The sequence below is a fragment of the Jaculus jaculus genome, chromosome 6, assembly GCF_020740685.1.
Source record: "Jaculus jaculus isolate mJacJac1 chromosome 6, mJacJac1.mat.Y.cur, whole genome shotgun sequence".
In the NCBI taxonomy this organism is placed as follows: domain Eukaryota; kingdom Metazoa; phylum Chordata; class Mammalia; order Rodentia; family Dipodidae; genus Jaculus; species Jaculus jaculus.
The window spans coordinates 118,524,618-118,547,974 of record NC_059107.1 but is presented as its reverse complement, the minus strand read 5'-3'; the positions used below and the strand labels follow the sequence as shown (position 1 = coordinate 118,547,974).

At 36.1% G+C, this 23,357-nt stretch overlaps 1 protein-coding gene across 13 annotated transcripts in view; it reads left to right on the top strand.

The window, feature by feature from the left end:
• The window catches only part of Kcnc2 (potassium voltage-gated channel subfamily C member 2), a 193,841-nt gene extending 189,329 nt beyond the window's left edge, over nucleotides 1-4,512 (top strand). For 5 of the 13 annotated variants that reach the window (XM_004650119.2, XM_045153666.1, XM_004650115.2 and 2 more), the window contains one exon: nucleotides 1,914-2,752. In XM_004650119.2, the coding sequence (XP_004650176.1) occupies nucleotides 1,914-2,050 (137 nt within the window). In that variant the 3' untranslated portion in view covers nucleotides 2,051-2,752. The other 8 variants (XM_004650118.2, XM_045153668.1, XM_045153672.1 and 5 more) reach the window with 8 other exon arrangements.
• The last annotated feature ends 18,845 nt before the right edge of the window (nucleotides 4,513-23,357 follow it).

The following is a 23,357-nucleotide window of genomic DNA, read 5'->3' as shown; positions in this document are numbered from 1 at the left end:
CAATTAAAAAGTATTTAAGACATCATGCCATGAACTACTGTATTGTCTGTCAGCATAGAATAAAATATATACCTTGTCCAATGTTCTATAATAAAGAATACTAGTGAAATATAGGCCAGTAATCATCACAAATAATATCCTAGAAAACATTATCTTAATTAATGGAGGATATAAATGTCTATTCACAAACATCTGGGGAGATGGCTAAACAGTTAACAGCATTTTCCTTTAAAACCTACTGGCTAAGGTTCAATTCTGGAACTTCCACATAAAGCCCGATGCAGGAAAAGTGCCAAAAGCACCTGGTGAGCCCTTCAACCCCCACACATATTTAAATAAAAATATTAAAAATAATAATATACCCAGCCTACTGGAAAAAAGGTATGCATTTGTGGGGAAGGGACATTCCTCACTCTCCCCTCCTACTCTGTCCAGGTTTACTCTGCCATAGAGCAGCTGGTATTGAATCCAGGTCCATATCTGTCTCTATCTTTATCTCTCCTAAGTCAAAAAGCACAGATTACTTTCTCATATTCCATCAAAAAGAGAGACAGTAATGACTCCTTCCATGGAAGTTCTATGAAGAGATAGAATTAAAGGAAAAAGTAGCTGACAAGAACATAGGGTCCATGAGGACCAATAAAAAACTTCTTTCTTTCCTCAGTTCTCTCTGTCTCTCTTTCCTCTTCTCCCCTCCCTTTTCCTCCCTTCCCCTCCCATCCATTTCTCTCCCTCCTTCCCTCTCTCTCTCTCTCTTTTCTTTTGTGTTACAATCAGCCAGAACACACCGGTCTGATTAGGCCCCATGTAGTGTATTAAATAGTGGATGGGGCTGGAATTACTGAAATTGCATGTATTTAATTGCTTCCAAAGAAGTTCATTTTCCTTATACTGCTTTATTGTTCCTTATAATAGTTCAATTGAGCCATCAAAATACTCATTTGCATATCTGTGTGACATGATGCCACTTTTAGTCAATGACTGTCTTGCATTAAAATATTTCACTTCATGCTTTCCACTAGATACCTCCCCTATTCATTTAACTCCTTTTCTACTTTGCATTAAAAATGCTAAAACATGCAAATCCCTCTAGCAGTGAAATTGATGGGTTACTGCTTGACTAATTACAGAACAACAATGGACTAAAGTTTGTTACAAGTTTTTTTCTTATCATCTTAAATCCATGGCTATCAACAATAATAGATTAGGTTGCAAAATACCAACAAAAATCAGGATTTATTTCAATTCCTGGGGATTGAAAGAAAAGTCATCTGAAAATATCATGTAATAAAATTCTGATTTATTTTCCAGACATTATGATATTTGCTATCTTTTTATTTAATTTTGTTATCCAAAGGATTAGAAATGGGCCTTTCATCCTATACTACCTGGATAATGGCATCTGATGTTATTTTAAGAATCTTCCTCTTAACCTTATAAAGTTAGAAGATTAAATATATTGGAAACAGAATTGTTGCCTTCAGGTTAAGGATCTTTATGGTTATTAAACACTAAAAATAAAAGAGAACAATCTTTCATTTGTTTATTTTATTTTTAAAAACATATCCTGAAATTTAAAAATACTAATCAAGTCCATATCTTCCTTAAATTGCTTTGCCTAATTTCTAAAATTCCTGATAGTCTGTATACCAAAATTACTTTAATACTAACTATAATCTGAGAAGAAATATATTTTGAAGTATTGCAATTATAATTTGTGATAGCTGGTTTAATGTTTTCAGCTAGAGCAAGTTTCATTTTTCTAGACTTATAAATTGTCTCAATATTGAATTCTTTTCAAACAAATTCTTTGAGTTCAAAAATAGCACTTGTGGTTATTCTGCATGGTATTGTTTGTCACTGTCTCTTTTCTGGTTGAATTCAACTGATGTCTGTGCATTTTTTCATAAAAGGCTATGAGAAATCCCGAAGCTTAAACAACATAGCGGGCTTGGCAGGCAGTGCTCTGAGGCTTTCTCCAGTAACATCACCCTACAGCTCTCCTTGTCCTCTGAGGCGCTCTCGATCTCCCATCCCATCTATCTTGTAAACCAAAAGGCATCAGTCGGCTAAATTATACTAATCCAAGTACTGTACCTTGTGATGGAAATAATTAAATATAGAGTTATTCCAGGCTTTATTAATACAGTGTAAATCCTGCATGATACTACTATTTGAAGTCAGAAATGCTACTTGAATAGCTAACAGATCTCACCTGGCTCTAAAGAGTACCTAAAGTAGTGCTACTACTTCTCCATATGAATTTCCCTGATTTCCTTTTGCAATAAAATGACCTATAGAGTCAGATATTGGCCAGTACACTAATGCATAACCATATCTTCAGGGAGATATACTTAAACAGTATGCTTCTAAATGCCAATCACTTCATTGGAACCTCATTTCTTGTGACTCTAAACCATTCTGAAGATGTCCAGGATCCTGTCTTGATTGCATACAACCTGACTTCGGTCAGCTCATTGCATGGACCATCCTGTCTGTATCACCTGAGAGCGATGTTGCAGAGTCTGGGAACTGTGGATGGCTCAGGAGTTGTGTATTACATCCACCCATCCTGCTGATGTGAACACATTGGTCGACTGTTCTGCATGTTAAATTGTGGGGCAGGGAGGGTGAGATTCTCCTTAACAGTTTTTCCTTATTCCTTGACAGAAATACTTGTGTTAACTACCTTAATTTCTTGCTTAAGTTACTTTTCTTCAAAAATTCTGTATTGGTGTTCTGAATGTCTTTGGTTGTTTGTACACAGATAACTGCAAAGAGGTTGTCATTACTGGTTACACGCAAACCGAGGCCAGATCTCTTACTTAATGACTTGGGGAAGGCACAAAACATGAGAGAAAGGTAAATGCCAGCCAGGCTTGCATTGTTTAACCAGGAATTGCTGCTTGGAACTAGAGCCATTTTTTTTTTCAAATCCCAAGATTTGTCATCAAAGGCAGACTGCAAAATAATTGTCCAAAGCTCTCTTGTCCTCTTTACTTCATTTATTTTTGTTTATTAATTTTTGTGTGAACATCAAGGATCACTGGTGTTCACAGGAGGCTTTTTTGACTAGCCTTAAAACTGCATCAAAGGACTAATCAGATTTTCAGGCAGTATTTAATCAGGTGCTTTGTCCTATATGTTGTTTTTGTCTGTCTGTCTTAGCTCCTTGTCTTAAACGTATATGCCATCTGTCTCCATGAAACATAGAAATGCCTTGATAACATGTTCATGAGTTTAGCACTGAATCTCCCTACCTCCTGCCCCTGTCTTCTTCGCTATTTGCAGCAGCATCTCTGCTTTGTATATAAACTAAGGATGCCCTGTAGACTACCTAAATTAATCAGCACTGTGAATCTTTTTGATGAACAGGATTTAAGCAGCATTTTTTACTATTCAGAGTCAGTTTCTACTATGAGCAACCAGCATTCATCATTACATTCCAGCAAAATCCCTAGGGAGTCTTATTCAGCCTGAGTGGGAGATGGTTTGTTTATACATCCCTACTAAATGCAATAGCAACTGTGTATCTGGTGTTTGGGGCATGTGACAGGAGAAAAATGCCATAGTGTAAATGGAGGCATAGAAAATACTTTTGATGCATTCAGGCTCTTTGAGATAATTGGTTAAATCCTGTTTTCATGTTTGTTTTTGGTAGGAAGACAATTGCCTCTTTCATTACTGGCTCTCCATTCCCAAGTCCTAGAGCATGAGCTGTGTGTCAGAGATCTTGTACAGCAACGTATCTATCCAGACTTAGATATCTCATATCTATAGATACTGTGATTCTTTTGATATAACAACATGCATAGAATGATATAATTATGCATAGATTTACTGTAAAAGAATTAATATGCTGTCTGGTGCTGCTGTTATTGACTGCAGTGTTGTACAGAATTTATCATGGATTTTTGACTGCTGAAAAGGGGGCAATGGAATTTAGCCATACCAAGGATTATACTGGAAACAGCTTCTGCTACTGAATGTGCCCTGATGTGACCAGGTTATCCTTGGAAGAGGTCCTGCATCTCCATGAGGTGATTAAAGCTGCTAAAGGAACTGTGATTGGAACTGCTCAGGTGCTCACCATGTGAGTGAGTGTTCTGCTTATAGAAGGACTAGTGCCCACAAAACAGCTGTAAATACCAATGTGTGTGCATGGGTCAACCACTCTGGCTATTTCACACCACAGGAAGCCAAATTCATGATCCACATCTCTGAAGCTTCAAGTAAGGCCCATGATTCTTTGAATTTCTCCTCGTGGGCTCACCACAGTTGTGCTGTGAATTACACAAGGCAGTGATACTGATGTAGGATAGGTCTGTCTTAACTTCTCTTGTTTGTACTTCAGGTATCAGAACCATTAACATTTGACTGTATCATTCTCTTACAAGACACTTACTGATCAGATTGTCAATTGTGTTGTAAATTTTTAGTGTCTAGTTATCAAAGCTATATTTTTAGTTGCATATTTGTTCAGTTCTGGAAAGTTGTTACAACTTAAAGAAATTCGCCAATGGTATTCATAGTTCAAGTTTTATGTCATGGTTACCTCAATTACAAATATTGCAAAATATAAAATTCTGGCATTGAGAGTATTTTTTTATTAAATGATCAAGAAAAATGTCAATATATAGTAGAATATTATCAGATTATATCTTAAAGTGTATATTTTGCATAAAAGAGATATTCTTCAATCAATTAATTTTGTGAGTTTTGTGGCTAATGAAGCTTGTATCTTGTCTTTACAACTGTTGTAGTTTAAATTGTATAATTTTTTTCATTTTGCTTAATGAGTACTTCCAGATTCTATTAGTTCCCCTGGGATTCTGAATATAATATATAACCTAATTACGAACCCCTGTATCGTGTACCTTCTGTGAACATCTCAAGGTGCATGCATAACCTTGGGGACAAGCTGATGGATATGTTACTATCAGAATTGAAGAATAAAAGGCAAATGATCTGGGGATGAACTTGAATCCTATGATTAAATTATTCATATTTTTTCCTTGGCTCCTTTCTTTGAGTTACTGTTTTCAGCAGTCTCTCCTAATTTTATGTTTCCTGGTTAACAAACACACCAGACATTCATACATTGTAAAGAATTTGGGAATGGAAGGATTTTAAAATATAAAGCACTTATTTTCATTTAAGTCTCAGAAATAGCCAGTGTTTGCCTCTTCCTTATATCCTCTTGCTTGGTCTGCTTATATTTCTCTGATAATTTGAATTTTATAAAATTATTAGTCATTATGAGATTGACACTTCACATGGTATTTTATGATTAATACTGCAACTTCACTTACATTTCCAGCTTACTCATCCCATTTCTGGAGGAAACTGTTTTAGTGTTCACATTATTGGTAGTAAAGTGAAAGGCTGGGGAAGCAAAACAGTTCATTTATATGTTTCTTACTGATGATTGTCCTCAGAACAGTGTCATGTTTTAAATATGTATTGAGCCTGTTGAAGTAAATGCCCTAATACAAAGGATGCCTCTGTCTCAACTTCACATAATGACTTTCTGTCTCATACACAAAACATACATAGCTGGCATTCCACTTAGAATGTGGGGATTATATAAATTTATTCCATAAAATTCTATGATATCATTTTTTGTGCTGGAAAAAAGATTTTAAAACATAGAGGAAGAGAGTCATGTTGCAAACTCCAACACTTTCTTATAATGCATCAGCATTTTTTCTATCTTTAATAAATGTTCAGTGTTATTAAGAAACTCAGCTAAGAAAAAGGAATGTCCAAAATAGAATTACTTATCAATGTAATTAACAATGATGTCAAGTTGAAAGATTTATTGTGTGAAAGAAAAATATGTGGGAAGTAGAAAGAATGCATTTTAATAGATTATAGCTAACATCAAATTTTATTTTGAAATTGGGATTAATTAATCATGACTGAAAAGAGAAAACTTCATTTTATCTTCAAAATAAATCACAAGACAATTTGAAGGACCACCTGGAGAGAACTAATCTTAGAAAGGCAGTAAATAAGTCAGCAGACAAAAGTAAAGTAGGGATTCTAGAAGACTTCCAAATGTGTGTGAAAATGTTTTAAATGAGAAGAGCCATTAAAATATTGAAATTCGGGGCTGGAGAGATGGCTTAGTGGTTAAATGCTTGCCTGTGACGACTAAGGATCCCAGTTCGAGGCTCGATTCCCCAGGACCCACATTAGTCAGATGCACAAGGGGGCGCATGCATCTGGAATTCGTCTGCTGTGGCTGGAAACCCTGGCATGCCCATTCTCTCTCTCTCTGCCTCTTTCTCTGTCTGTTGCTGTCAAATAAGTAAATAAAAATAAACCAAAAAAAAAATTAAAAAAAATATTTAAATTCTTAAGAATGTGAGTTAATAAAAAATATGTGGTTTGTAAATTTTCCTTACTGAAAGCTATTGTTCCTACTGCAATAACCACTACCAAAATTTAATTAATTTTCTTGATGCTTAACCATTATTAAATTATAAATAATTATTATTTTTAACTTGGGTTCAATATCCTTAATATTGATTTTAAATGTTATAATTTCTCATTTCTTCACACTGCTTTTGTTCAGAAGATGTAGTGTATGTGTGTAATATGTGATGTGTATGCAGATCAGATGGGAGAGGTAATATTTTTAATATTTTCATAGTTTTGACTTTTCTGGAAAATAATACATTTGGAAACAGTTTATACAAGTTGTCAAGGTTAGCTTATTTCACTTAATAATATACAACTATACTAATGTAAGTTTTCTGTATGTCTTTATGACTTGATAACCCATTTATTTTTAGCATTGAATAATATTCCATTATTTAGATATACCATAATTTGTTCACCTACCAACAACTTTGCATTAGTAAGTAGTTTCCAGAGAAACAAAACAAATAGGAAATACATATACACATATATATTATTATATAACATGATTTATTATAGGAATTTGGCTCATAGAACTACAAAGACTCAGAAATCTCACCCTGGTATCTGCAAGCTGGAGACCCAGGAAAGAAGTGATGTTGCATTTCCAATATGAATCAGAATCCACCGCTTTAGTTCTTTCACAGGTCAAAAGGCTTGAACTCTGGAAAGCTTGCGATTTAATTCCAGTCTAGCCCAAAGGCTTCAGACCCAGTAATGAATGCTAGCAAGGTCAGTCTAAGTTCAAGGCAGGAGACGACTGATATTCCAGCTCAGTTAATCAGAACAGCCAACTCCCTTTTCTCCACTTTTTTTTTTTTTTTTCCACCATTCAGGTACGCAACAGATTGGATCATTCCCACCCACATTTGAGAGGGAAATCTGCTCTACTCAGCCTACTATTTTAAATGTTAATCTCTTCCAGAAATACCATCAGAGACACATCTAGAAATAATGCCTAACCAGACTTCTGGTCCAGTCAAACAGCACATAAAATTTAAGATTAGAAGTCCTCCTCTTCTGCTGGGAATGAAGCAGTACTAAAGTATCTTCAGCATGCACAAGGCTAAGAGTTTGATCCACAAAGAAAAAAACTCCCTTAAAAAAAAAAAAAAAGCTTAAACTAAAAAGGTCCAACTCACAACCTTTCATGAAGTAGAATATCTTTTAGCCATACTTAACTGCCAAGTAAAGATAATAATAAAATGACAATTTTAGGTTCACATTTGAAGATTCAACCAACATGTATAGAAACTATTCAGGAAAAAACAAAACACATTGTCTCATTGCCAAATATGTACAGACTTATTTTCTTATCATTATTCACTAAACAATACAGTTTATCAACTATTTACAAAGCAAGCAATTATATGGTATTAGGCATATAAGCAACCAAAGTTTAGGGGAAGGTGTGATTTGATGTTATACATCCCATGTCATGTTATGTTGTATAAGGGACTAGAATACCTGTGGACTTTGCATCTGTTTGGGGAGGTGGTTTTCTGTAACCAAACCCTGACAGACACATTGTACATATCTGTATAATGGACTACAAATATTCTCTTTTCCTTTGAAAATATAATACCATTATCCAGAAGATGAAGTAAACTTCTTCATTGTTCACTTTTTACTTTACTATCCAGTAACTTACCATGACATAAAATTAATAATTCTTTAAGACTCTGATGTAAAGTCATTGTCTATCATGGCATATGCTAAGGGAATAAGAATGGAAGGAAACAGGGGCTGGCGTGACAGTTCAGCAGGTAAGAGTGTTTGCCATTTTAGCATGAGGCCTACCAGCTTGGAGACCACCAAGTTCAAATCTCCAGAACCCATATAAAGTGCATATCTAGGGATGGAGAGATTGATCATCAATTAAGGCACTTGCCTACAAAACCTAACAATTCAGGTTCTAGTCCCCAGTACCCACATAAAGCCAGATGCACTAGTGATGCATGTACCTGGGGTACATTTGCAGTGGCTGGAGGCCCTGGTGCACCAATTCTGTCTCTTCTCTATCTATCTCTGCTTATAAATAAATAAATAAATTGTAAATAAAATTATTTTTTTTTAAAAATCACATCTATAATCTAAAACCACAAGTAGGAGGGATGGCGAGCACTTAATCACTAGAGTGAAAAGCATCCAAGTTCTCCTCTGGCCTCCACTCACATGTGCTTGGGAGTGCTGGCATCTGAATGTAAATGTACTACAGATCACACACAACACACCCATACTCTACACACATGTGAATGCAACAATAATAAAAAAAAATAAAATGAATGGAAAGAAACAAAACACTATATACATGTGTATATGCATGTATAACAAGGAAAGATTCATGGTGGGTTATGCACTCAGAGCTGGGGTTTATAGTACTTTCTTATGACTCATTCAAAAATCCTTTTGCCTCTATCAAGCTAGCTGTGGTTCCTTACCTTGTAAAATGACACCAGCTCTCGCTTATTAAGGATTTGGGCCATTTTTACTACTGCCTGGAGTGGGTTGTATATTTTAGTCACAAGTCTATAAAAATAATGAGATGTCCTAAGAGATAACTTCCCCTTGATAGCCAGGACTATTCGTGTATATGACTTTTTGTGTTTGACTCAGAGAGAAGAACCCCAAAGATTTGGACAGTAGTCTTGAACTCACTGGGTTTTCTGGTGAAAGCATTTCTTCCCATAGAAGTAAGATCTCTGTGCCAACAGAGCATAAGGTTGGAGGAAGAAGAAATAAAAATTTTACTAGTAGGCAACTAGTTTTAAGAATGAATGGTGCCACCCACATTTATCCCTTGGATTCTGGACCTAGGAATTGTGTGTGGGGGGGGGGGGTAAGTCGGGAAATAGAACCATACATTAAATATACTTTCATAGCACACATATCATTTTAAGAGAACTTGCCCAGTCCTGCAACTTGTTGAAACTATAAATGAGTATCCAAAAGGCCATTCTCCTTTTATATATGACAGCTGCTATTTGGGGATGGAGATCATGGTAAAGACCAGTACTTTCATGACCATGAGTCTATGGATAAGGCATTCTGTAAGTCCACAGATGGTAGTTTTTTTGGTAGAACCATTATATGCAGAGAAGGTGAATCCATACACGATGAGAAGATAATTTTGCCATTTTAATGTAAGTGGCCCAGTTAAATAAGCCTATAACCAGACAGTTGGCTGATCAGCCCACATGAGAAAAACATATCATATCAGGGACTCAGTGTTGGTTTCTGGTGCTGGCAGATTGGGCAATTAGCAATAATGAGTGGAAGCCAATGTTCTTGAGCCCATGCATAATTTACATCCCTGCCACCATGGAAGTTTATTCATAAACCCATTGGGTAATGACAAGAGTGATTCAGGAAAAACATGACTGATATTGACAAAATGGGTAATCCTATGCAGTTGAAAATTAAGATATTTTCTTTTCGAGCTGATTATTTGATGAGATTTTACAAAAGACAAATATATTCACTTATTTGCCTGTTCAAAAGGTAGAATTGAATACTCATACTTGCCAGTAAATATTTTTGTTACCTATTTCCCAACCATGTTTATTCAATGGTTATGACCATACAGCAAACCTTTGGCTACAGTCTATGTTCATTATCTAGCCACATCTGTGACATTCCTTTTCCAAGAAAGGACAACTTGATTCACTGTTCATGATTATGTTACTGAGATGACTTTTTTTCACTACTTATTTTTTAGAAAAAAAATGGTTCTTTGCTAATTTTAACAAATGCTTTTTTTTTTCCTTCTCTTTTTTTCAAGGTATGCTCTCACTCTAGTTCAGACTGACCTGGAATTCACTATGAAGTCTCAGGGTGGCCTTCAACTCTTGGCAATCCTTCTGCTTTTGCTTCCCAAGTGCTGGGATTAAAAGCATGTGCCACCACACCCAGCTTTACAAGTGCTTATTTTTACATTTTCTATAAGTTGGAAAAAGTTCTTATTATAAAATGATTCAAGTACTTTGGCATTATTGAAACTTCACTTCTATCTTAGAAGTAGTGAAGAGTGATATGGAAAAATCCAGGACATAAACTGGATTTTAAGCATAAGTGGAGTGTGGTCTTTCCATAAACCTTTCTTTAATCAATTATCTTAGTGTTTTGATTTACTCCCTTTTAGGAAAACCATCCTAACTAACAACTAACAACATTGTTACAAAGAATTAAATCTGAAATCAGTGCCTAATGTGACAGAATGAGCACAGACAGAATGTGCACACACACACACACACACACACACACACACACACACACACACACAATGTTTCTGAATTTTCACATTTTGCTGGTCAGTTGGCCTGGGGTCTCTGGAAGGGAAGATTCTTTGTTCAGATCCTCTGCATGATGTCCATTCCCATTGCAGATGCTATTCTTTATCACACTGGGTACTGGCAGGAAGTTTTTTAAAAAATAAATAAATAAATCCATGGGAATTTTGGGAGTATAGCTGGGTGCATGCTCCAGAATTAAAGATAGTAATGATTAAGACACAGAGAGCAGGATGCTCAGGGTCAAAGAAATGTTACAAGATCAAGCAGTATTTACTCTGCATTGCTTAAGGCAGGGTCATTTAGTGTGAAATAAACAAGTAAGCTGAAAGTAAAGAAGTTATATACGGGCTGGAGAGATTGCTGAGCGGTTAAGCGCTTGCCTGTGAAGCCTAAGGACCCCGGTTCGAGGCTCGGTTCCCCAGGTCCCACGTTAGCCAGATGCACAAGGGGGCACACGCGTCTGGAGTTTGTTTGCAGAGGCTGGAAGCCCTGGCGCGCCCATTCTCTCTCTCTTCCTCTATCTGTCTTTCTCTCTGTCTGTCGCTCTCAAATAAATATATAAATAAATAAAAATTTAAAAAAAGAAGTTATATACCACAATTCTGTTTAACAGATTACCTCTAATATATTCAGCATAGCAGGACTATTCATTCCTTTTACTGGGGAAAAGTTTGCAATACATAACAGAGAGACAAGAGAAGAGACCATTAAGTTTCTCATTTTTTAAAATAAGAACAAATGTAGACAAATTTCTTTTAGATATGGCACAGTGTCCACTAGTTTCCTCAAAGTAATCTGCATTGTTTGCTTATAAACATTTTTATATGGTCATGTTGCATGTTTTAAGAAGTCACTGACTACATATGTAAAATATCATTCTTTTATTTTTGGTTGTGCAAAATATGTATACACAGGTTTTGGTTCTCAATTATTTGAAAAACAAATCAATGAAAGATAGATTCCTACATGAATAAACCTCAGCTCAACTAAGCCTGGGTAGTGATGACACAGAAAGTGAACTTTTAGCTTAGCTAATGAGAAACTGCCCACCAGCTTCTGTATAGCAACTTTGTCAGTCAGAAACCTGGGGATTTTTCTTTTTCTCTAATCAGATAGTTCCTTTGTCTTGCATCCATTAGCAACTAAGAGACATTCTCTCCATTGTCTCTAGATGGACCCCAAACTCTTTGAATTTTGGCATTGCTCACTTTATGAACTGATTTCTGTTCTGTGTAAATCAATGTTAAAATTTAATATGCCTTAATTTAATTTTTAAAAAAAATCTTAAAATTTTATTTTACAGAGAGAGAGAGAGAGAACTGGAATGCCAGGGCCTCAGCTCTGCAATCAAACTCCAGACACTTGTGCCACCTAATGGGCATGTGCAACTTTGCGCTTGCCTCACTTTTGTGCGTGTGGCTGAGGTGGGATCTGGAGAGCGAACATGGGACCTTAGGCTTTGTAGGCAAGTGCCTTGACCGATAAGCCATCTCTCCAGCCCCTAAATTAATTTTTTTAACAATCTCTAGGACAGATATCATCTTATTTCCCAAAATTACATTTCCTAACTTTAGATCTATTTTCTTATGATTTGGAGTCAATAATTCTATGCACAACAATGATAAAACTGAGTGATAAAATATTGAGAAGGAAGACAGACCATTGTTGCTTAGGCATCATTCTCTGGCACTAAGTACATGTTTAAGCATTATATAGAGGAATGACTGTGGTTTGTTAGATATATGGGAAAATAGCACAGAATGGTTATAGGACATTGTCCTGCAAAGTATTTTAGAGAGCCATAGTAGAAATCTCTACCCACTCACCAAAGTAATCCTTGTTCTAATTAAGTCAGATCTAATGTGATAGCATTCCATGAGGATAAATGTTAGCAAAAATCACTGGACTAGATGGCCTTTACCTTTCTTCCTAGCTGGTAGAAATCTTAGGTTTCCTTGTAACTACAGGTTCCTAACTTTCCTATTCTAGACAATCACTTCACTCACTGAAACACATGCCCAACCTGACTTCCTTTTGCTTAGAGTACTTACTTAAACACACACACACACTCACATGCACACACGCGTGCGCACACACACACACACACACACACACACACACACAACTGATTATTGCACTTACTTAAACACACACACACACAAAACTGGTGGTTGCAATCATTTGACTGCCTCAGTGAGAAGAGGATCTTTCCCTAAATTCTTGGCCAGTTTAAAATTCAGTATTCTCCTTCCTTAAAGACCATCCTTTGAAATGTCATTGTTAAGAATGATAGGGCTCCTGTTTTATCATCTCTGGGGAAGGAACAACTTCAGTAGGTGTAAATTATCACAGATGTGTTACTCACATGGACCAATCTTGGAAGATTCTCTACCATTCTCCAAATGCGTTTCCATTAGCACTTCATGCTACATAAAAGTTCTCCTCTTTTCACAGATTTGAGTTCATTCTCTCTCCCCTATAATTGTAAGCTTGACTCCATTGCAGTAATCTTGAAGAAAATCTTCCTGTATGTTTAACTGATTGGATACAATTTTTCTTTGACAACTTGGTGTATCCTTGATGAAGTGGACAATCACAACTGACCATCTTTTAGGACCTATAAAAATTGAATACAAATGAAGAAGAATTCTGATCAATGTAAAAGCTGCTTTCATTGTGAAATATATTATTAAGAGTTTTTGTTTTGTTTTGTTTTGTTTTTTTTTGGTTCTTTGAAGTAGAATCTTGCTCTGGTCCAGGCTAACCTGGAATTAACTCTGTAGTTTCAGGGTGGCCTTGATTTCATGGCGATCCTCCTACCTCTGCTTCCTGAGTGCTGGGATTAAAGGCATGTGCCACTACGCCCATCTATTAAGAGGTTTTAATAATAGCATAGTTTGGTCTGGAGCAATGGCTTAGCAGTTGAGCACTTGCCTATGAAGCCTAAGGACTCTGGTTCAAGGCTCAATTCCCCAGGACTCGCATTAGCCAGATGTACAAGGGGCAGCACGCGTCTGGAGTTCATTTGCAGTGGCTGGAGGCCCTGGTGCGCCCATTCTCTCTCTCTCTGTGTGTGTCTCAAATAAATAAATACAAATATTTTAAAAATAGCATATTTTTTGAAAATTATTAACCATCCAGTTACTTACATTACAATAACTCAACCCCTCTTTCACAAATGACTGAGTTAACAGGAAGATGTAAACAAACTAAATTGCCACCTCTCATTGTCTTCACTTTTCTGCCAGGGAGCATGATACCTGATGATTTAAGAAGCTCTGCTCTTTCTCTAGACATTGATCTTCAGGGTCCTCCAGGGGGCATTTTTCACCTTGTCTCCATTCTTGGACATATCCCCAAGATCACAAAAACAATTAATATGTATGTGTTGACCTGAGCTATTACCTAAACTGATTTTTCTGAAATTTATATCTCCCTGTGTTGTTCCCTAGTTGTTCAACTATCAATCTCAGACAGGGGGAAGGGGAGATACTAGACAAACTTTTTAAAATTTACCCATTCAAAATATTTTGTGATTTGTCTTCCCACCTAAGATCTGCTAGCTCTTATACTTGATTCTTTTTTATTTAGCATCTTGAGGGCCTAATGAGATGTCTGGAATGAAAAACCACAGTTTTACAATCACTTGGGGATTCTTTACTGCCCTGTCTCATGTTGGATTGGAATTTCTCAGCCACAAATACCACTTTAATTCACTTTAATTTGCCACCAAATCTATGGTTACTATAATGAAACCCTTTTAGACATTTCTTTCATCTGTGTCAACAACACTTTCAGTTTGGTACCAGGAACAGAAATTCCCAATATTGACATTTCCTGGTGTATCCTCCCCAAGATAATTCAAGTAATTAGTTCTTAATATGCTTTATAGATAAGCCTAAACTTAGGTAGTGAAAACAGATTTTAGATTCATGGTCAATTTAAGTTGGACTTTTTTCATACTTCTGGAAAGTAATTTAAATTGTATATATTTTGTAAAAATCTAGCATACTGGTGAGAATAGGAAGTAATGCATTATCATTTTAAGTTCTCAGCCAAGCAAGGCATGTAATACGTTTAGCAAATTACTATGAACATTTATTCTGCTCAGTAAATGTAAATTGCTACTATCATTTTAGTTATTAGGTTACCATTGATTTTTTTTTTTTTTACAAATTTTAATAGTTTAGCAACTCATAATTTTTTCTTGGAGCTGATTTTGTTTGTGGTATATATTTGGAGGAGAGTTTATCAAAACTCTTTAAGCCCATTGTTACACCCAGGTTCACATTGCTGGCAGAAAACACCTGAACAAGAGCAGTTTGTGGGTAAAAAAGGTTAACTTTGGCTTACAGACTTTAGGGGAAGCTCGATGATGGTAGGGGAAAACGATGGCATGAGCAGAAGGTGGACATTAATTCCTGGCAAACAACAGATAGGCCACAGCAACAGAAGAGTGTGCCAAACACTGGCAAGGGAAATCTTGCTATAATACCCATAAGCCTATCCCCCAACAATACACTGCCTCCAGGAGGCTTTAATTTCCTAATTTCCACTAGCTGGGGACCTAGCATTCAGAACACCTATGTTTATGGGGAACATCTGAATCAAACCACCATACCCATTTTCTTGTTTTGAAGGAGTATAGAACCTTTCAAATTTACCTCAGCATCAACAGGAACATACTCTGAAATAATTTTTGTAGTGTACATGCTAATTCTCAGAGATTAGGATAATTACACTTAGGAGTACTCAGCAGCACCTGTTTGGGCATTTTATGCTTGGTAAGATTGCTGTGAATCTGGAGGGAAGTAATAGCATCATGTATCTTACTTCAAGTTATTCTATAGACTAAAGAGATTCTAAGATCATTCCTTGTCACACTAACATTACCCAAAATTAAAATTAAATACAAGTGTAGCCTTATGGTACTGACGATCCTTCAGAAAATTACCATGTCTGCAGAAGTACTTTGGCTATTTAGCTCACCCACACTAGAATTCTATACTGATCAGGTTGCATCAATGATGATAATTATTGGATTATCTGCTCACAAACAGGTAACTACTGATGCCATGTCCTCATTTAGCCTGAGCCAGGTAAGAAGCAATAACTATGTTATCAAACTTGTTGGATTTCTATTTTCTCAGATTAACATGTGTGAAGGTAGCCTAACTCTTCCTTTAGGGGCTTAGCTGAGAAGGTCGAAAAGAGTTAGGAGAATAATGAGTTTCATATAGTCTTTTGGAAACATATTTTTAATTACAGAGTATATTTTAGGAAATCTATAGCATCACTTCTAAACATAGTTTTAATTAGAAGATCCAATTAATGAACAAACAGGTAGATGAAAACAAAAAGATTATTGTTTATAATTTAGTTCTTAGAAAATAAATTGACATTTTATTTTTAATTCTTAAGAAAAAAGAGCATGAAAAATTCTTACCAAAGTAGAGGCTTCAGATCTGAGATGGATAGATGAGGCTGTAAGTCAACCAGGAGTCCTGGGCTTGGATCTATACATTTGAGTATAACAATATAATATAATTATATATATTTCATAACCCTATTATATATTATATATTTATGTAATTATAAATATGTATGTATAATTGTGGGATTTATAGCCAACCACATAGGTGAGGTCACCAAGTGGCTAGGGGTGGATGTGAAAAGAATTCTAAAGAGTGATTCCTGGATCATTCCACATGGATAAATTAGAAGAGATTGTCAGAAAAAGTAATGAACTTTAAAATGACTGAATAGAGAGTAAGGAAGAAAAGCAAAAGTGCAGGGACATGAATACTAGGAATGAATGGAGGATAATGTGATCAATTTTGAGAACTAGCATTTGAATTTAGTGAGATTGCTCCAGTGATCCAAGCAAGAGGCAACATTTATGGTATTTTTACAAATGTGTTTTGCTTATTTATGGACAAAGAGAAGTTTCTTTTGATTATGCTTTAATAAAAATAACAGAGCTAACTTGAAGGAGAATCCAGGCGGTTGACATAGAGCAGAAATGGACTTTCCATTTCTGTTCTTGCTGTGATGAAATCTGTTTTCAAATTAAATTTCAGTTTTGTATACAATTACCTTTTAATGTTTTAATGTTTGAAATATGGAAAATTTCCATGCTATCTTAACCACAAATATGTTGAGTGTACTAGTCCATTCAGTTGATAAAGAGACCAGTAGCTGAAACAGAACTCATGTTTAAATTTGATCTTTGATCACTGAAATATCTATCCCCAAAGAAGATAGGCTACATCAGTGTATCTGGACAAAGAGCAGTAGGAGGTATAGACGGCCCACCCCACCTTCTACTTCCAATCTTATTCTCCTGGGCTTCAACACAACAGGCTTTAAATCCCAAGGCCCTGATTTGCGCACTTGTATGCCTGATGGGTTGAAGAGTATGTGGCTTTTCACCCCGGCTAGATAATTAACAAATAACTGTACCCACTTGATCATGGTAGGCTATGAAATAGCTCAATCTATGGAAAATGGTGCAGGATGTAGTTAGTGAGCTAATCTAGGCAGCAGGGCCTCTACACGGAAAAATATTCCCTTATCCAGGCTAGTACTGCAATTAGAGATATGCTCTCTGAGTATGGTTATGACCTGGATCTAAACACAAGAGTGTTGAAGTCTTGGTCTTCCATGTGGTAGTGGCCATTGGAGGTGCATGTGGGAGCTGATTGGATCATGAAGGCTGAAAACTTGACAGACTATTGAATGGAGTGACAATGGAAACTTTAGATGGTTGAGCCTAGTTAGAGCAACTGTCTCACCACAATCCAGAAGCAACAAAGATAAGTGGCCAAGGCCTGCAACCTCTGAAATCATGAACCTAAATAAATATTTTCTTTCTTAGGTTGGTTATTTTCAGGTTACTTGTAACTGTGATGATAAACAGATTAACCCAGTATCCTAAGTAAATACACATTTATTTTTGTGTCATAATATTTAGTACATAGGTTCTTGGCAGTGTTTCAACCACTGAATAATGTTGTTGAAGACAGACTCTTGCTGTCTTCTTATTTTGCCTGTCACATTATGCTGCCTTTTAGACTTTGGCTTTCCATGTGGTACCTGTGATTTCAGCCCTGCACCACTGTAACAAGAATCAGAACGAAGAAGTAGCCGGGGTGAAAAGTCACATACTCTTTAACCCATCAGGCATAGAAGTGGGTAAATCAGGGCCTTGGGATTTAAAGCCTGTTTTTTTGAAGCCCAAGAGAATAGGGTTGGAAGTAGAAGGTGGAACAGGCCATCTATATCTCCTACTGCTCTTTACCCATTCCTTTTCCCAAGGAAAAATGTCAACATTAAATACTATTATAGCTTCAACTGAAAACATGATTAAAATACCAAGAAACTTTTATTTTTTGAACTACCTAACATCCTGGCATTTTCCTCAAATCTTAGGGAATAAGCAAACTGAATTATTTTTTTTCAGTTTAGCTTTGCCACAGTTGGCAAATAAACAAACTATATAGAATTAACATTAAGTTGACTGTAAAAACAGAGTAAAGTGATAATTTTTTCTTTTTGTTTAGATAGGGTCTCAGTCTAGCCTAGGCTGGCCTATAATTCACTATGTAGTCTCAGGGTGGCCTCAAACACCCAGCAATCCTCCTACCTCTGCCTCCCAAGTGTAGGGATTAAAGGCATGCACCACCATGCCCAGCAAAGTGATACTTCTTGAACCTGATTTATTGAGTGTAATTGAAAACTGCATTGGACACTTAATTGTCGATTTTATTAGCATACTTTTATTTTATGAATATTTTCAGATAGATATGATCCAGATAATTAAAAAGTCTTCAGCTAATGAACAAGCAGTTCACAAAAGAAGGAACAAAATGGCCAGTAAGTATTTTAAAAAGTGTTCAGCATCCCTAGCCCCTAGGTAATCCAATATAAACACACTTTGAGATACCAGCTGACTTCAGTCAGAAAGGCATCACTAAGACAGCTGACAACAAATAGAAGCCAGGGTACAGGGGAAGAAGGACACTCATTCACTGATATTGGGAGGGCAAACCACTATAGTCTTTATGCAAATTAGTTCAGAGGTATCTAAAACATGAGAAATAGACTTTTCATAAGACCTAGTTAGACCACTCCTGGGCATATACTCTAAAGACTATACACTGTACTAGAGAGATACTTGCACATCTATGCTTGTTTTGGCTCTTTACAATAACTAAGAAATGGAATCATCCTAGAGGCCTACTGATAGATGAATGGATAATAATAATGATATGCAAAATGAAATTTTTTTCAGCAGTCTGGAAAAATTAAATTATGAAATTTGTAGGAAGATAGATTGCCCTAGAGAACATCATAGCAAGTGATGTGGCCCAAATCCAGAAAGACCAAAACCATGTGTTCTCTCTGATATGCACATCCTAACTTGTAATATATACAAGTTTGTATATAAAGGGGTGCAAGTGTGGATAAGACCCATAAGGTTGAATGGTCTAACTGTGAGAAAAAAAGAGATGAACTGAAGAGAGGTGAGGGGAGGGTCTAAGGAAACATGTGACATGTAAACAGAATGGGGGAGGGTATCGGAGGGAGAAGGCTATTGGGGTTGAAGTTATGATGAGTGGAAAGGGGGATGAGAATTAACTAGGATAAACTACAATAAACTATATTGTAGAATAACACAATAAGTGATATTTAAATCTCTGTATGCTAACTAAAGAAATGGGGCATAGCTTAGTGGTGGGGCTCTTATGAAGTACTAATGAGGCCCTGGGTTTGATAAATGCACAAACAACAATAAAAACAACACTGTTCAATATTTAATAATTAATTGTAGTTACTAACTACCATGTACAGCAATCAAGAAAAGTAATAACCTCTGTTCACACAGCACAATTTTATATACAAGGCATTTTCAAAAATATTTTGAAATTCTCATTGGTTTGGAATTATTTTAGACTTATATAATTCTTCTTATAACATACATGATACATGAATTCTGCACTGATTCATTCATTAACAAATGATGACTGAATCCCTAAGCATTTTACAAAGCACACTAGTTTGAAAAACTAGATAATGTTCTTGTAGACATGAACTTTAAGTTGTACTGGAAAAACAGATAAAATATATAAGTAAAATATATAAGTAAATGTTCTGTCAATATATGATGAAGTATATGAATTAAGTAAAGCTGTGGGGACAGGTAGTATTGTTTCCATTGGTATGTGGGGTGATCAAGAAATGCTTGCTATGAAACAAACCTGGATAATGGCTTTCAACCAAAAGAGAGAGAAATGTCAAAATGCAATTGGTGTGATCAGGGTAGAGGGGGTTGAGTAAGTCACCAGAGAGTAAGCTGGAACATAGATAACATGAGGCATTTCAAACCATTCTAAAAACATAACTAGCAAACAAACAAAATTCAGAATTATAACTTTAGTTGATCTAATTCGTTGACCTATTTTTTTCATATAATATGAATAGATAGCATAAAGCAAATCAGGTTACTAAAAATGTCTTTAAAATATGCCTTGGTTAAAGTAATTTTCTATTAATGTGTTATGCATAATGTATTTATTTACCTAAATGTGTTGGCCTACATATGTTTGCAATGATCCTAAAATGTTGACTTTTGTTTAGTGAAATTGAATCTTCAGACTCTAGACACCTGTGACTTTAGGCTGAACACTCACAAACAACACTGACCTGTTGTGTGGGCAGTGTTGGCAGAGGTGACCACACAGTGTGATTCACTCTTCATAAGCCTGAACCCTACCACTCCCACACATTATGATTCAAAAACATTTTCCCTTATCCTTGATTTGGGGCTGAAAATTACCTTATTATTCATTCCCTTAAGTTAAGAATTGTGGGCTGCTGATAATTATCTGAATATCCTGGAGGGGGCAGGCAAAATAACCCAAATCTAATTAGCTGGGAAGTCACCCAGTAAGTACTATGAGAGTGGAATATGAGTCACATTCCTTGAGAATGTGGATGCTAGAATTCGTGAATCTTACTTTTCCATGGAAGGTTTACTCAGAAAATGCCTTAGTCTGCTGAGGATCAGAATGAGGGAAGAACACATGAAGAGTAAGCTGCCTAACTGGTACTTTCCATCACTCTGAACGCTGACTCTGCTCAGAGATTCGCTGCAATAGTCTTAGAGTAAGGGCTCAGATCTTATGAGCATAAGTTCTGGGTCCTTGGGCAAGTCATGTCACCTTTAGGAGCTCAGATGGAGAATGGGGCCTCATAGAGAACTTGGTTTCATTTTCATGAAAGTGGTATGGTGTAGTACTGTTTCTGTTTTTCAAGGTGACACATGAAAAGTCACCCCCAGCAATTAACCTTTGTTCAAGCCTCATCCTTTTCACCATCATCATTTCAAGACACCAAACAGCATTTTATAACACTGAACAATTATTCAGTGATGCACAGACTCTCTTTGCATCCTTAAGCACATGCTTGGGCCCCAGCCCATGTGATAATGCTAGTTCTCTGAATTTTTTAGAAAAATACAATTTCAGCTGGGCATGGTGGCACACGCCTTTAATCCCAGCAGTTAGGAGGCAGAAGTAAGTAACCTGGACTAGTATGAGACCCTACCTCTAAAAACCAAAACAAAACAACAACAACAAAAAAAAAAATTCAACATTATTAGAAGTCTCAAAACCTCTTTCAATTTCTCTGAAGCGTAGATCAATGTGAATTATGACTTGGAAGCTCTGGCTTCTGATACATAGCTGTCATCTTCTGTTTTGAAACACCCAGTGGCAGGGATGCCACAGAAGCAAAGGGACCTTTGGATTTTATATCTAACATAGATGAATTTCAACATCTGTAAAAATAGAGCTTTATGAGTACCATTGCCAGGAGAAAGTAATAATGAAGAGGACCATGAATAGATGGTCTTCTGGGAAGAAAGCTTTTACTGAGAGGTCTTTTTCCCCTTCCAGGAAGATCTCTACAAATGAGAGGCAGAAACTCACAGTACCAACTGGCATTACCCTGTGCCTAAAGAACAAAGACAGAGATAGATTAAGAATTTTAAGTAGGAAAACTATAAAACAGGAAGGTGGAGATTTAGAACACTTCCTGTGCAAACATGAGTGCCAAAGGTGGACTGACTGCTCAAGATCCACACAAACAGGTGTCTTGTAGGAAAATCTCCAAATCTCCAAGATCCTTAGGAGAATTTAGCACAAAAGAAAAAGGGACAGAGACACACACAGAGAGAAAGAAAGTACTGGAGGAAGAGTAATTGAGCAGGCACCTGAGATTTCACTCCAATGCTCCACTTTATCACTTAGGGCATTGCAGGCAAGCACACCCACCTGGCTGTGAGGGTACACACACACAAACACACACCAACACATACCAAAATTACACACATACATTACATACACACATCATTACACACACACATCATTACACATTCACCAACATTACACACATGCAAACAACAAACAAATAAACATATAAAACAAAACATGAGAACCTGAAATGGTCCCCTTTTCCTTATCCAACACTTCTTCCTCTTACATTCAAGGGCTAATGAGAAAGAGTGTCTGGTAAAGAGAAGAGCCCAAAATGATTCCCATTGAGGATTGTCTCTCCTGGCATCTCATGTACATACATGCACAGCCACGGGAAGCTCTGGACAAAGAAAATACTAAGAATGGACAGGAGAGCATGACCTGATGTGCAGATCTGTCATCTTAGCTAGTTGGGAATTCAGAAGCAGATAAGAACTTCTGTGAGACTGGGGAAATTATAAAATGGGCTTAAGCATCTCTTAATTCTGGTGGGAGTAAAGGATACTCCAAGAAATTTATAGTAATCAAAATATATGTGTGTATGAGAATAACAGTAACTATAATTATCAATATCATTTATAAAGTTCAAATCAAAATGTGTATGTACATATATATTATATCTGTCTACCTATCATCTATCTATTTATATAAAGAGGAAAGGCATAAAGGAAGATAAAATAAATTAAAAATGAAGATTATGACTGAAAGTATAAAATAATATAATGAAGCAATATCCTGATAGCAAAAACCAGTACAAAAAATTATAAAACAACTGGGTATGGTGGTGCATGCCTTTAATCCCAGCACTTGGGAGGCAGAGGTAGGAGGATTGCTGTGAGTTCGAGGCCACATTAAAACTACATAGTGAATTCCAGGTCAGCCAGGGCCAGAGTGAGACCCTAACTTGAAGAACAAAACAACAAAAAATTATAAAACAACAATTCAAATTCACTTGAGTGAAAAGAGCAACAAAGTTTGATTATAAATAAAACTAAAGATATTTCAGTATGTCTGTCTGTATCTCTTTCTCTCTGACTGTAAATATATAAAAATATTAAAGAGAGAAAAAAGAAGACAAACCAATTTAAAGATGATCATATGTGAAAAAATAACTATATGAGACAAATGAAAATGATGTCTACTAAAATGAACAATCAATCAATAACATAGGACACAGGATGAGTATGTTTATGTAATCATTTTCAAGTCCAATAATGTAAATGAAACACATTTTAAAATTTAAGGGAAGCCTTATAAATAAATAGATTAAACATATAAGTTAACTTCTTGGACAATAATACAATGAAATGTTGTTGATAAA